Source organism: Danio rerio, chromosome 20 (genome assembly GCF_052040795.2).
Source record: "Danio rerio strain M-AB ecotype USA chromosome 20, GRCz13ab, whole genome shotgun sequence".
In the NCBI taxonomy this organism is placed as follows: domain Eukaryota; kingdom Metazoa; phylum Chordata; class Actinopteri; order Cypriniformes; family Danionidae; genus Danio; species Danio rerio.
In genome coordinates, this window is record NC_141040.1 from 15,059,028 (window position 1) to 15,073,627 (window position 14,600).

The 14,600-nt window shown below is 35.5% G+C and overlaps 2 protein-coding genes across 4 annotated transcripts in view; one reads left to right on the plus strand and one right to left on the minus strand.

Annotated features, from left to right (window-relative positions):
* LOC137488715 (uncharacterized) overlaps positions 1–14,600 on the minus strand; it is a 731,364-nt gene that overhangs the window by 652,497 nt on the left and 64,267 nt on the right. The window lies entirely within an intron of this gene.
* Positions 1–14,600, plus strand: part of lpgat1 (lysophosphatidylglycerol acyltransferase 1) — a 92,906-nt gene that overhangs the window by 74,224 nt on the left and 4,082 nt on the right. For all 3 annotated transcript variants that reach the window (XR_015517782.1, XM_087297307.1, NM_001029958.1), the window contains 1 exon segment: positions 14,379–14,485. Coding sequence is in view for 2 of the 3 variants with exons in the window: in XM_087297307.1 (XP_087153433.1) it covers positions 14,379–14,485 (107 nt within the window). In the remaining variant the exon portion in view is untranslated.

The window sequence follows — 14,600 nt, forward strand, 5'->3', positions numbered from 1 at the left end:
GCACCTGGTGTGGTCTTCTGCTGCTGTAGTCCATCCGCCTCAAGGTTGGACATGTTGTGCGTTCAGAGATGCTCTTCTGCATACCTCAGTTGTAATGAGTGGTTATACAAGTTACTGTTGCCTATCTTTCAGTTGGAACCATTTTGACCATTCTCCCTTGACCTCTGGCATCAACAAGGCATTTGTGCCCACAGAACTGCAGCTCACTGGATATTTTTTCCTTTTCTGACAGTTTCTGTATACCCTAGAGATAGTTGTGCGGGAAATCCCAGTAGATTAGCAGTTTCTGAAATACTCAGATCAACCTGTCTGACAACAACAACCATGTCACGTTCAAAGTCACTTAAATCACCTCTCCTCCCCATTCTGATGTTCGGTTTGAACTGCAGCAGGTCATCTTGCAGTGCATTGATGCATTGAGTTTCTGCTGGGTTATTGGCTGATTAGAAATGTACCTTAACGATCAGTTGGACAGGTGTACCTAATAAAGTGGCCGGTGAGTGTAATAACCCCCAGTAGCACTCCAGGGTTTTTGTTTCTCAGTGAGTGACATATAATAGTTGAAAATTGTACAAATGTACAAATATTATGCTAAAATGTAAAGCTCAAATTAAATGTAATCTATACAATCACAAGCACTTCCGTCAAGGCAAAATTAATCTGAGTAAATTTTCAGTATATTCTAACAATACGTTTGCAGAAGTCTCCTATATTCTAGTGATTTAGGTAACACTTATATATATGATAATCTTTATAACCTGCTTTATTCATCATTTACCCGATCTGCCCTTTAGAGCACATATACAACCTTCAAACATAACATCACAAAGGCTAGCAGGAATCATTAACTTTACAAACGTGTGGTGCTGGTCTTTGTTGGAAAGGTGAGATCTGATGTGCAGATCTGTCCTATAGATGCTTCAGGGTGTCTCTGGTGACTCTTGTTCCCAGGGCTCTTTATCTCATGTTATTGCCAGGCATTTTCTGGAATTTGTCCCCCAGGGCCCTGTTACTCCACGCCCATTGATTTGTGTGTGGTAGATGGAAAGAGAGCATAGATAAACAAGTCGAAAGAAAGATAAGCGTTAGGTGAATAGATGGATGTGCGCGTTCCTGATGAGTAATCTACTGTTTATATCAAACGGATTTGTAAGTTTTACATTCATATTGAAGATCACAACTGTTATAAGATAAGACCCTGTGGGGTGTGATTGTATGTTTTACCTTGATAATACAATAGAAAAACGGCAACACTTCTTACTTATACAATTAACTTCCATGATAGATATTTAATTGCGTTGATTTTGGAGTCTCTAAAATATTTAATACTAGCAATGCATCAAAATTAAATTTCGTTGCCAAAACTTCTGGATTCACTGAAAATGTTTTATTAAATTATGTCCAGTGTTTCTTCTAGGATATTTCCCAGCTGTGGCGGCAGGCCTTTTTTTACACAGATTTACCAACTGCCTGTGGCGTTTTTTTCAATGACAAAATGTCACTTTGAGATAAACCAAAAAATCGAAAACGAAATCATAATTCCTGTGCGGCTCCCAAACGATCACTCTGTGCAACAAACTGAATGTTATTTACAACTTTATTATTTTATTCCATTCACTAAAGTAGACATTATTAGCTGGCACATGCATCCTCTCTATTAAACACACAGCTTACGTGTGATTTTGCAGCTATGAATAAATCATTACATGAAGAAAGAAGTTATTGGTTGAATAATAAATACAGTATGTGACTGTTTCAACACCATTTGGAGGTGTCCACGTTACAACATGTATAAGAATATTTGAAGACTTGTGCGGCTTCTCTTCTGATCTATCTATCTATCTATCTATCTATCTATCTATCTATCTATCTATCTATCTATCTATCTATCTATCTATCTATCTATCTATCTATCTATCTATCTATCTATCTATCTATCTATCTATCTATCTATCTATCTATCTATCTATCTATCTATCTATCTATCATTTTATTTTGTATTATTTTCCCCAATATCTGTTTAACGGAGAGATGTTTTCAACGCATTTCTAAACATAATAGTTTTATTAACTCGTTTCTAAGAAACTGATTAAGTTTATTATTTTCATAATGACAGTAAATAATATTTGTATACTGGAAATATTTAAAAAAAAAAAGAAAAAAATTCAAAGGGGTGCTAATAATTCTGACTTCAACTGTGTATGTATGTATATATATATATATATATATATATATATATATATATATATATATATATTAGGGCTGTAACGATACACCAAACCCACGATTCGGTTCGTATCACGATTTTTGACCCACGATTCGATTCGTATCACGATTTTTTATTTTATTTTTTTCGTGTGGGGTGGGGAAAAAAAGATTTTTAAAACTATTTTTAATTAAATAAAATTTGAAAAATCTTTATAAACTAAACATCAAAGAACAATATTAACTATGCAAATTATTAACAATATAAATAGCCATATATAAAATAAATAAATAGGCAAAGCTATATCACTTCTGTTTTCTTTGTAACAAAATACTGTTGAAAAACCAAACTAAACTCCATTGTTTAGATGGTTCAAGCATGTTGAAAATTATTTTTCAATCAAGTTCTCTTGCATAGAAAAAGTAAATTAAATAGCTAGGGATGCTCATTTCGTTAATTTTGCTAACCGACAACCGCCGCTCATTAATCGGTTATTAACGGTTAACTGGTCAGATTACTATTAATTTTATATTAAACAAATTGACGTGTCTATTTTGTGTATGACACATTAAATATTGCATTTTAAAATACTGATTTATTTTTATGTATTAATAGCGGAACAGAACAACAGAGCATCTTCACGCACCTGCAGTGTTTAGCACAGAAGAGCAGAATAATCTAAATAAAATGAATAAAATAAATAGGACTGCCTTAAATTATTTTCACTTAAATAATTAATTTATTTTACAAAACGAAAATACTGACTGATTTTTTTTAATAACCGGCATAGGCTTTTTTTCCAATCATATGTTTATTTCCTCCGTCAAATAAAAATCGCAGACTTCCTCAAATTGCTTGCTCCACGGAAAATATGCATTTATTTAATGCCCCGCTGTTATTATTATAATCACAAAACCTTTTACATTTTAATAGAAATCCTTATTTTAAAGATTATGTCCTGATATAGCCTATGGTTTCCTCTCTCTCCCTCGCGGTTCAAGTGCGCGCGCTGCGTGATGAAAAGACAACAACACGCGCGCATATGTTGACTTTTTGTAAACAGTTTGTTTAAATATGATATTGCATTAATCTGCGTACATGCTTCAAGCTGTAAAATAAAAAGTAAAGCCTATTTGTTGCGTTTATTACGCAGATCCAGGTCAACATAAGCGCTGGTTTAGTATCAACAGGTCTGTAGGCTATCAAACAGCAATATTCTTCTTCCATTTTGCTTCTTTAGCAAATGTGTCTGTAGGCACGGGTTATACGTTATCATCCCGCAAATTAAGTATGCCTTGCAGTTAAACAAGTGGCCGAAAACAAGGCGCACCTTACTGCCTTTATGTTGACAAGGAAAAAAGAAGAGGCGCGGTCCTCTTATAAACGACTGAATCAGCTGGGTATCGATTGTGCAAAAGTGTTGCTGTCTGTCTTGTTACAATTGTAATATTTAATACTATTATTATATTCAAGATTTGTATATTCATACAGCTCTGGATAACTTAAAACAACGATTAGACCTTCAGAGCGGTGTTAATGCGTCCTGAAGTAATGCGAAACGGCTATAAACTCCAGCAAGATTGAGTGATTATATGCAGAGCCATATAGCTTTATCTCTAAATAAAGTAGGCTATAACTATAGAAACTGTGTTTATTTTAACTGAAAGCTTCGTCGTGTTTTCTGACCGCACGCACCTGTCAGTCAGCACTCCCAAAGGTTCAAACAGAAAGCGCACAGCACGGTTACAGAAAAGTTTGCGCTGTTACCTGACATCTGGTGAACGCCTATCCCTCTCTGCGCAGCCACATTACCAGTGTGAGCAAATCATCGTATATGCGCTGAAAATCCGGCCGCTTTGACAGCATTGGCAATGTTTCTGGCGTTGTCGGTTGTCAAGCGGGGTTAAGTTGGTTTTGTTTTTGATATTCTTGACATTCAGACGGCCCCTTACTATGAGCTCCGTGCGAGCTCTCCCGGCTAAATATTGCGAGGGCTTAAACGAAGCAGTGCTTGTAATGTCGAACGAAAAAAAGTGTTAATTAGCTCAACTTTTGCAGGCACGCGTGACGTTATTGGAAAGGTATGACGGGGTGGGTGTGTCGCGATTCTCCCTTATCACACCGCGACACAGGATCGTAGATCTGATTGTCGCGATTTCGATTTTATATCGTGTATCGTTACAGCCCTAATATATATATATATATATATATATATATATATATATATATATATATATATATATACATATATATATATATATATATACATATATATATATATATATATACATATATATATATATACATATATATATATATATATATATATATATATATATATATATATATATATATATATATATATATATATACACATACACACACACACACACACACACACATATATTTATATATATATATATATATTAAGGGTGAAGCCGAACCCGAATACGCTATTCGTGCCTTTCCGAATACCGTGTTTTTACGAATACTTGATTCGAACAAATACTTGAAAAATTATTTGTATTCGGGAGCAAGAAAAACACTATATCAAAAGCAGCGTTTCCTCACGAGACCACAGTGCATGCCCGCATGAGTGAGTGAGTGAGTGAGTGAGTGAGTGAGTGAGAGAGAGAGAGAGAGAGAGAGACGCTCAGTCAGTAGTCGGAGGGCGGGGCGGAGATAAAAGGTCTCTGGCACAAGCTTCTCCACAGCAACAGACAGAAGGCTCGGCTGAGTGAAAAAAATACTTCACTGCATCACTATTTTTGTTAAATAGATTTTTGTACCTTAATTGGGTTCCAAAGGCAGTTTATAAACTTGTAGCGTAGTTGAAGCGGAGTTTGATCGGGATATTCTATTACGCTGCATTATTGACGTCTGCAACCGGGTGATCTGTTTACGCAATGTTAGCTCTGTTAGCGCGGTAATTTAGACAATAGACTGTTGACAGAGTAACGTTAACGTTCGTTTATAAAGGTTAAAACGATGCTTTTGCAGTTGTGTCGAATAGTATGCACTTATAGGAGTTATATGGTACGTCTAAATTACTGTCTTTTGCAGACAGCAAGATATATGCTATAGGCTAGTTAACCTTAGCATAGCTTCCCCTCACTTTTTATTAACTTGAAACTCCTCAAATGCATTTGGGCACCCAGAAAAAGAGTGAAAAAGACTGCTGCTGAGCCATTTCTTGGTCCTCCACCAGTCAAGAAAAAAAAAACCTTCAGGTTCTGTGTGGAAGCATTTTACAGTCAGTGCTGCTGCAAATAAAACAAAGTGATACTGTATAATGTGTGCAAAAGTGAAATCAGCAGAGGCAGCGATATGAAACATCTGTCAACATCTTCTATGCATAATCATTCATTCATTTCTTTTCGGCTAAATCCCTTTATCAATCTGGGGTTGCCACAGTGGAATGAACCACCAATTTATGCAGCATATGTTTTACGCAGTGGCTGCCCTTCCAGCTGCTACCCAGCACTGGGAAACATCCATACACTCTCTTTCACACACATACAATAGGGACAATTTAGCTTACCCAATTCACCTGTATTGCATGTGTTTGGACTGTGGGGGAAACTGGAGCACCCGGAGGAAACCCACGCCAACATGGGAAGAACCCAGTCAGAGCTCGAACCAGCAACCTTCTTGCTGTCAGGCGACAGTGCTACTCACTGTGCCACCGCGCAACCTTCTATATAATGTATTATCACATGCAAACAAAGCATCCTCTCCTGATACAGCCTGTGAACCCCCCACAAGCATCAATCCCCTCAATCAGCACAGCTATGTTCTGCTAAATCCTCCACAAGCACCAAACCATCAACACAGCCACATTCTGCCCCAGCAAGTCAGTTTCAAACATTAAAAAAAAAGTAAAAAAAAAAAAAAAACTTTGTGTCTGTTTTGTGGCAGGCAGATGACAATAGCAGGGCTGTATCTTTTAGTATTATATAGAATACTTTTGTTCTGCCAGATCTCCCAAGCAGGGTTTTATTTAGATTTATTTAGTTAATTTTAGTTTTTGGAATTCTGTCCATTGGAAAGAAGTACTTTCAGAAGAAAAACAGTTTTTTGAAGTATTATTTGTTTTTATTCTGTCTATTCAGTGTCCTTCAACAAGAACGGTGGTGGTGGGGTTCATAATATTCACAATGGTATTTTACTAGTTGTTGGTTTAACCATGGGTGAGATATGTTATTTTCTTTTCAGTGACATTTCTTGTCACATGTTCAAAAACAACAGCCAATATTGCATATCTATAATTTATATAATGGGTATAATTAAACAATACTTTCACTATAACGTAAATTAGAAGTGTAATAGAAAAATATATATTTTTGCGCCATTTAGAATTTTACTCAAATACAAATACAAATACTTTTCCCCCCTCAACAAATACAAATACAAATACCGGCTGCTCCGCACATCACATACATACACACACACACACACACACACACACACATACATAAACATACACACAACAGTTCTGTCTGGTTCTTGAATCTGATTGGCTGATAGTCATGCGATATTCTGCCAGTAACAGCACTCGTACTGCCTCTCCACCCTTCACCCTTGTGTATTACTCCGCGTACATACAGCAACAAGCAGAGGACACTCTACAGTTTGACAAATATTACAGCTGTTGGACAACACAGACATTAACCTGTCTTTGAGCAAAGACTGTTGACAATGTTCATTCACAAGATGGTGACAGAGATTGCGTAAGAAGCCCCTGGAAGAGAAAAACAGGCTAATTTTGAACTACAGTTAATCAATTTATTATAAAATTGGTGAGTGACTTTCTAAGTCTATCTTTCTCTTTTGTACATTGTATTGCTGCATTTATACTAGGGATGTAACGATTTATCGTTGTACGATTTATTGCGATGCAAAAATGTCACAATATGCATCGTGGCGTTATGACGATTTGATTACGATATGACGTCCGTTTTCTCTTATTAGTTGAGCTGTTTGCACGTGAGCTACGTTCCACCTGCTGTCGCACGTGAGTTCAGATTGCAGCAGCAGTAATGTTAGCAGACCAAGATGAGTGGAGCTGAAATAGAGGATGGCCCATCCTCTCAAAATCAGACGTCTGGCAACATTTTGGTTGTACAGTCATTGCTTTAGACTCGTCCGCTTTTTGTCACGCATACTGGGTCAAACATCCTAAGTTTTAAAGTCTTCACAGTGATTTACATACTTTGCACAGCGACAGGGATACCTCCTAATGGTGTTGAAAGAGTCACATACTGTATTTATAAGGTACAATTCACCCTAAAATATTATTCTGTCTTCATATAATGTTTCCGCCGCAAAATCACACATGACGTATGGCAAGCCGTTTTAGCATTTAAACTCTTGTCTGACTCCATAAATATATTTTGAGATATCTCTAATTATATTTTGACTAGTCATAATTATAATTGGACTAGTCAGAATGACAATTAGAGATATCTGCAATTACAATTGTACTAGTACGAAATCAGATTGGAGATATCTGCAAATATATTATGACTAGTCATATTCCTCCATTGACTTCCATTGAAAATATTTGCAGATATCTCTAAATGAGTTTTGACTAGTCACAATTGTAATTAGAGATATCTCTAAATGAATTTAATTAAATATGAATTAAATACCTGGAAATGTGGATTTTTTTGCACACACAAAAAATGCAAGTGACCAAGCAAAGCCTTAAGCTCTCACTGTTAAATTCAATTGAATAGAAAGCTTATTTTTTTTGCACCTTTACTTAAATTGTTCCTTAATTTTGTCTCTGTCATTTCAATAATATTTTTAAGAAGTTTTTAAATTGTTTTATTTTCCAGAGACAGGCCTGTATAATTTATTTTCTTAAAGAAGGTTCAGTTTAACAAGTTGAAACAAAAGAAATACATAAAAAATAGTTTACTTGGTAAAATTTGCATTTCAGTTTAATTTTCAATTTTTATTCCAAATATCGTGATACATATCGAATCGTGAACATTATATCGTGATACACATCGTATCATGAGCTGAGTGTATCGTTACACCCCTAATTTATACCATAATAATATTGTGATCTCCCGATTGCAACCTAGAAATACTGGTAGATATCTCTGTAGTCTGATGATATTTCATGCTGTTCAGCCGTATAATCTTAAAATGTGGGCAAAATCAGCTGTTTTGTCATCCCTTTAGACATTACGCTAGAGAATTATTCAAACACTAGATCTAAAATGACTGAATTAGTAACTTCTGCTGTTCTGACATCAGCTGAATAAATGGCAAAAGAAAATAGTTCCTCTTACAAAAAGCTTTTAAGAGTCTCTATGCTTGGTTTTCTTTTTTAAATACACAATTATGCTGTTAAACTATTGTATAAACGCAATATCACACTTGTAGCAATGCATTGTGGCTGTATATGGTCACTTGTGGGACACAAACACACAACTCACTAGTTCTAATATATAGCCACATCGCAACCCTAACCAACAGGGTTCATTTCAAGTACTCTAATAACAAACAGTCAGATGTGCCAGTCCACAACAGTGTACAACTTTGGAGCCATTGCTTAGGATGGAGTGCTAAGGAAGGGTTTTAAAAATTAGCTCCTTAAACCATGTTGCCATCAATTAAAACCATTATCCTGCTACTGCAAACAAAACCTTGCAATGTCTACAAGTTCTTCTGATTTGTCCACTGCTTAATAACTGACATTAATGTGTTATAAGTTAAAATACTTCTAACATGACATGGCATCTTAACACATCGCATTCCAAAAAAATGCTTGGAAAACACAAAAGGTCACGCTTATATATGTGTGTGTGTGTGTGTGTGTGTGTGTGTGTGTGTGTGTGTGTGTGTGTGTGTGTGTGTGTGTGTGTGTGTGTGTGTGTGTGTGTGTGTGTGTGTGCGTGGGTGTGTGGGTGTGTGGGTGTGGGTGTGGGTGTGTGTGTAAGATTTTGTGACTTTCTTGTATCGTCAAAAGGCTGTTAGTCATAAAAGGAAGCAGTCATTAAAATGGCCGTTACATTACAGTACTGTTTGTTGAATCTGGTTAATTATTTAATGTCAGAGTAACTGAGGGAAGTTGACTCCTAAACACAGGGAAAAGCAGAAGCTGGATCAGTCAGTGTTTTGGTGATGTTGTAAGATTTCTCCACCCACATCCTCTCTATTTCTCTCTGTACTGCTAGTGTGTTTGCGCGAGGTGTGTTGTTGATGTCCACGTTTGCAGTCAGTGGTGTGTTTTCGCGTCTCAGCTGTCTGTGTTGAGCTCCAGCAGTGTGTTTCAGCACAAAACCGCTGTCACCAGGGAAGCGTCTCATCAGCACAAACACTGAAGCTGAGCTGCTCACTTCTTCTCCAAACTGACCACACATTTGATGAGGGTTGGGATCATTCCTGCTCGTGTGTGTGTGTGTGTGTGTGTGTGTGTGTGTGTGTGTGTGTGTGTGTGTGTGCGCGCATGTGCGTGCGTGTTTTAAATACCTGTTAGATTGTCTCCCTTAAGTGGTCTTCATCGCCTCCCTAAATGACCTTCATTATTGTCAATTTCATTTCGAAGATTTGCTTTCATTCCTTTCTCATTTGATCTCTCTGCGATGTTCAGCCTGTTAAATTTACTTCAACTTTTTTTTAAAGAAAGAAAGAACAGGAAAAGAGTCAAAAGGGCAGATTTTTTTCAAGCCAGATTACTCATGTGAAAAGTTGTAATTGTTTTCTGTGGTTGACAAATCATGCATTCAAATACACAGATATGCTGCAATTCAGCCTACAGATTAAATGGTTGTGAAATAAGGCATATAAATTAACATTTGACAGAATCTGGGGTGTGGACTTTAGGTGTTAATAATACAGTATGATTTTGACTGATAATAGTTGTACAGAGGGCTTTACATTAACACCCACCACCCCAACAAATGAGGGTAGATTTCGGTTGTGGCGGGTTAGACAGCCACTCCCACTAGCCACTGGCTGGCTGAAACTCATTTTCAAATTACCAGTGCTGGCTCGTCGTCACTACAGATTAGACAGTTTATGACCATTTGTCTATATGCGTATAAATGTGATCTTAGAATCGGGAAGCAGGACAACTGACAAAAACAGCTTTTCGCGCGAGCAAAAGAAAGCAGGTGAAATAAAAATTAAAGGATCACGCGCACGGTGAGACAGGGTTTCCTCACTCACTGATGAGGGCTTTTGTGTTGCGCGCACAGATGATTTGATGCAGGTTTAAAAAGCTCCTGTGCTGTTTCCTAACTCGAAGCAACCGTGCCTGGAAACAAAACTAGTGTGATGCTCGTGCAACCACAGTCCTTTAAGGGCTCAAGATTCTCTGTAAGCAGCAGCAGTTGTTGTCGCTTTCGCTTTAACTATTCTTTGAACAGATTATTAATTGGCCTAACATTAACTGTGTGAGCGGCATCGTCCTTTCATTATCGCGCACAATGTTTTTTACCCGCTTTCTTTTGCTTGCTGTCATTTTTGTTAATATAGTTTAAAAATCATCCTTTACAATATTGTTTTATTATGTTGTTGTATGCATAGTTAATTGGTGATCTGGGATCCTGAGCCAGAACAGACCACTGTTCATAGTTTTAGATGCGTGAGAATATATTTTATTTAAATGTCAGCTGTTTTGTTGAATAAAAAGTGTATGTATACAGCAGTATTTTGCTTGTTTTGACACATTTAAAATTTGTGACAAGGAAATAATTAGTTTGGTGTGGCCAAAATAAAGGTAAATCCTTATTGTGTTGAGCCCTGAAAAGTCCTGTGAAAGAAAGCTAATTGCAATGCGGCACTTTTTTATGAAAGCATAACCTATTTGCTCATGCTCACTGAGTAAGCTCATGAACAAAAAACAGTTAAAGGAACGAGGAGGCAAATGGAAAAAAACAACATCTAAATGAAGTAATTTTAGCATGCTGCAACCCATGCCAACGTCAAATTTTTGCATATAAAGTATATTTTTTCAACAACTGAATTGTGGCTAGTGAAAATAGTGAGTGGCTAGTAATGGTGGAAAACTACTAGCCACAGTGGCTAGTGATCAAAAAAGTTAATGTCAAACCCTAGATGTACATATCATTTGTTGTGTACAGTATTTTCTTTTGTTACTTTTATTGCTATATTTTACAGTCTTTTAATGTCTGTTTTAGAGATCTAAGCAAGATTTATGTCATGGGAAATGAACTGACTCTAGTACTGAAACATAATGGAGCAAGAAATATCATTATTATTATCACTATTGTTCATATTAGTAAATTGTAATATGATTTGCAGCACCATATGTGATGTAATTTTTTTGTGTTCCCAGTTATATTATTGCTAATAACATAAATAATAATAATGCTTTCTATAATTTTTGTATAATAATGATGGAAATAATATTTACTACTATTACTACTACTAATAATAATGTTAATAATAGATACTAGCAATAATAAACATAATAATAATAATCATACCATATGCAGCACGACATGTATGGTTTTGTAGTCACAGACTGTATTATTATTGCTAATAATAATAATTTATAATAATAATAATATATGCGCTCTGATTTCCCCCACAGTCCAAAGGCATGTGGTATACTGTAGGTGAATTGGGTAGGCTAAATTGTCCATACTGCATGTATGTGTGCGAATGAGTGTGTATGGATGTTTCCCAGTGATGGGTTGTGGCTGTAAGGGTATCCGCTGCGTAAAACATATGCTGAAAAACTTGGAGGATGATTCCGCTGTGGCAACCCCAGATTAATAAAGGGACTAAGCCGAAAAGAAAATGAATACATATATTTCTTCTGGAAAAAAGGCTTTTTTGTTTTATTTTGGCTAGAATAAAAGCAGGTTTAAATATTTTGAAACCTATTTTAATAGCTCAATATTATTAGCCCCTTTAAGCAATATATATATATATATATATATATATATATATATATATATATATATATATATATATATATATATATATATATATATATATATATATATATATATATATATATATATGTGTGTGTGTGCATAAAACAAAAGCAGTTTTACATTTTTTAAAAAACATTTTAAGGACAAAATTGGCCTCTTTATGCCATTTTTTTTAATAGTCTACAGAACAAACCATCATTATACAATAACTTGCATAATTACATTAACCTGCCTAGTTAACCTAATTAACCCATTTAAGCCTTTAAATGTCACTTTAAGCTGTATAGAAGTGTCTTGAAAAATATCTAGTCAAATATTATGTACTATGTTATTATAGTACAACTATTATGTATTATGTTATTATAAATGAGTTATTAAAACAATTATGTTTAGAAATGGGTGGAGAAAACCTTCTCCATTAAACAGAAATTGGAGAAAAAATAAACAGGGTGGCTAATAATACAGGTGGGGCTAATAATTTTGACATCAACTGTGTGTGTGTATATTTAAAATTTTGCTATAACAATGAACAATATTAAAATTAATATAATAATGACATACTACTACTACTATTATTAATAATAATAATAATAATAATTATTATTATTATTATTGATAATAAATGCAATAATTTATACACTTAAATCCATAAATATTTTGACATCAACCCAATTCTAACATTTTTTGCTCTATACACCAAGACAATCTGAAATGAAACAAACTAGATGTGCTTTAACCGCAAACTGTCAGCTTTAATTTGAGGGTATTTACATCCAAATGAGGTGAACGCTGTAGGAATTACAACAGTTTGCATATGTGCCTCCCACTTGTTAAGGGACCAAAATTAATTGAACAGAATACTCTTTAATTAAACTTTCACTTTTTAATACACGGTTCCAAACCTTTAAAGTAACTGTTTTCAGTTCTTGCTTGTTCTTGGGGCATTTTCCCTTATGTTTTGTCTTCAGCAAGTAATATGCAAACTTAATCGGAATCAGGTCAGGTGATTGACTTGACATTGCATAACATTCCACTTCTTTCCCTTTAAAACCTCTTTGGTTGCTTTGCAATATGCTTTGGGTCATTCTCTATCTGCACTGTGAAGCATTGTGCAATGAGATCTGAAGCATTTTAGCTTAATATGAGCTGAAAATTCTGCCTGAAACACTTTAGAATTCATCCTGCTGCTTTTGTTAGCAGTCACATCAACAATAAATACAAGAGAACCAGTTTCATTGACAGTCATACATGCTTACGCCATGTCACTACTACCACCATGCTTCACTGCTTAGGATCTTGCAGTTTCTTTTCTTCTCCATACTCTTTTCTTCCCATCACTCTGGCCTTGCTGTTTTTGAGGCTCATTAAGGTTTAAATCTTGTGGTAAACCCTCTGTTTTCACTCTGTTAAAGTCTTCTCTTGATTGTTGACTCTGACACACATACACCTACCTCCTGGAGAGTGTTCTTGATCTGGCCAACCATTGTAAAAGGTGTTTTCGCCACCTGGGAATTCTTTGGTTATCAACCACAGTTGTTTCTTTGGTCTTCTGGGTCTCTTGGTGTTGCTAAGCTCACTGGTGCATTCTTTCTTTTTAAGAATGTTCCAAACTGTTGTTTTGGCCACACCTGATGTTTTTGCTATCTCTCTGATGGGTTTGTTTTTTTTTTGTTTTCAGCCTAATGATGGCTTGCTTTACTGATAGTTACAGCGTTTTTGGATCTCATCTTGAAAGTTGACAGAAAAGATTCCAAATGCAAATAGCACTCCTGAAATGAACTCTAGACCTTTTATCTGCTTTGTTATGGGAATAATGAAGGGAATAACACACACCTGGCCATGGAACAGCTGAGAAGCCAATTGTCCAATTAGTTTGGACCCTTAACAAGTGGGAGGCACATATGCAAACTGTTGTAATTCCTACAGCATTGACCTGATTTAGATGTAAATACCCTCAAATTAAAGTTGACAGTCTGCAGTTAAAGCACATCTTGTTTGTTTTTTTTCAACTGACCTAACTGTATGTATTTGTGTATTGTTAATGTCTACAACACTTAAAAATGTATTTGCTTGTGCTTTCATTTTTATAGAGGTGTCAATTAAATAGTAAATTGTGATTATTATTAATTATGTGAACCAATGCATTAATAAAATTTATGCATGCTGTATTCACTAATAATTAGCTAGCAAGTCCTGAATAATAAATTTTTTTTCATCTGTATGATGAGTTCTTACTTGTTGTATTTCAGGACATACCCTATAAAGGACGTTCCAGTAGATTCAGAAGCGCTGACGGATTGGTTATATCAGCGATTCGTGGAAAAGGAGAAACTTCTGGCTCACTTCTATGAGACGGGTATGTTCGGTCAAATTTTGTTTCTGCAGAATCTCTATAATATGATGTGTAAACTACATGCAACACAATGCTGCAACACAAGATAAAAATCTATCTTTTTCTGTGTTGAGTTTTT